Source organism: Nestor notabilis, unplaced genomic scaffold (genome assembly GCF_000696875.1).
Source record: "Nestor notabilis isolate BGI_N333 unplaced genomic scaffold, ASM69687v1 scaffold22591, whole genome shotgun sequence".
NCBI classification, from domain to species: Eukaryota; Metazoa; Chordata; class Aves; order Psittaciformes; family Psittacidae; genus Nestor; species Nestor notabilis.
This window is the reverse complement of record NW_009916328.1, coordinates 3,360-4,682: the sequence shown is the minus strand read 5'-3', so window position 1 is coordinate 4,682 and position 1,323 is coordinate 3,360. Positions and strand designations below refer to the sequence as shown.

The 1,323-nt window shown below is 58.3% G+C and overlaps 1 protein-coding gene across 1 annotated transcript in view; it reads left to right on the top strand.

Annotated features, from left to right (window-relative positions):
- Positions 1-7: 7 nt before the first annotated feature.
- IKBKE (inhibitor of kappa light polypeptide gene enhancer in B-cells, kinase epsilon) overlaps positions 8-1,323 on the top strand; it is a gene marked incomplete at both ends in the record, with an annotated part of 4,583 nt that continues 3,267 nt past the window's right edge. Inside the window, 2 exons of the mRNA XM_010024532.1 lie at positions 8-79; positions 805-945. Coding sequence (XP_010022834.1) covers positions 8-79; positions 805-945 — 213 coding nt within the window. The remainder of the gene's footprint in view (positions 80-804; positions 946-1,323) is intronic.

The following is a 1,323-nucleotide window of genomic DNA, read 5'->3' as shown; positions in this document are numbered from 1 at the left end:
CACCCCAACCTACCTCTGGAGCACCGAGGACTGCCTGGGCCAGGGGGCCACAGCCTGTGTCTACAAAGCTCGTAACAAGGTGAGAAGGGATGGTAGGAGGGGGGGAACCCCAAAACCACAGTGCCCCTGTGCCCCCATCCCCATGGTGCGGGGTGCCCCCCCTCCCTCTGCTCACCCCCGGCAGCTCCAGGGGCTGCTTTTGGGCGTTAATTTCACTTCTCATTTGGCTTTTTCCCTCCCTGGGGCAGCAGCTCAGGTCGGTGGGTGCAGAGCAGCTTTTGGGGTCTCTGGAGCAGGTCCCACCTGCCGGCTCCCGGCATTCCCGAGCATCGCAGGGGGAAGAAGCTGTTTTTAGGGGAATGCCCAAAGGTTTCGAAACCCCCGTCCTTGGCCATTTGCATATTTCATGCAAACACTTGCCAGGGCTGGAGCAGACACTCCGCATCCGCCGGCCTTTGATGTTCATTGAGCTCAAAGGGGTGGGAGAGGCAGCTTGGAGGAGGGTTTGAACCCAGCCCCGTCCTGCTGCGAGCTCCCGGCCCCAGCCCTGCTGTAAACTTGATCTGGAGCTGGATTAACGCGGGGACACGGAGCACACGGGCTGCAGGGACGGGAAGCAAAGGGTGGTGCGTAACAGCGGGTTGCTCTTGCAGCGAAGACAAAGGCTGTGGGATGCCTGCACGTTGCAGTGTCGGTGTAGTTTGCATCCCGAGTGGATGTGGGAGCAGTGATGGAGCTGATAGAGCTGCTCAGGACACGGATGGTGTCACCTCCTGTTCCCTTCTCTGTTTCGTCTCCTCCCAGAAATCAGGGGAGCTGGTTGCTGTGAAGGTCTTTAACAACGCCAGCTACTTGCGGCCCCAGGAGGTCCAGATGAGGGAGTTTGAGATGCTGAGAAAGCTGAACCATAAAAACATTGTCAAACTCTTTGCTGTAGAGGAGACAGTAAGTGGGGTCCCAGCTCCAAAACCCTGCTCCTGGGCTGCCTTCTCCTCCCTCTAGCTCCACACCAAGCCTCAGCCCTTCAGCACTGGTGGCACTGGGTCACTGGAGCACTTTGTGACCTGCTGTTGTCCCCTGTCACCCTGATGCTGAGAAAGCTGAACCATAAAAACATTGTCAAACTCTTTGCTGTAGAGGAGACAGTAAGTGGGGTCCCAGCTCCAAAACCCTGCTCCTGGGCTGCCTTCTCCTCCCTCTAGCTCCACACCAAGCCTCAGCCCTTCAGCACTGGTGGCACTGGGTCACTGGAGCACTTTGTGACCTGCTGTTGTCCCCTGTCACCCTCCAACCCTGCTTTGTCCAAGCAGCGACGCACACGAC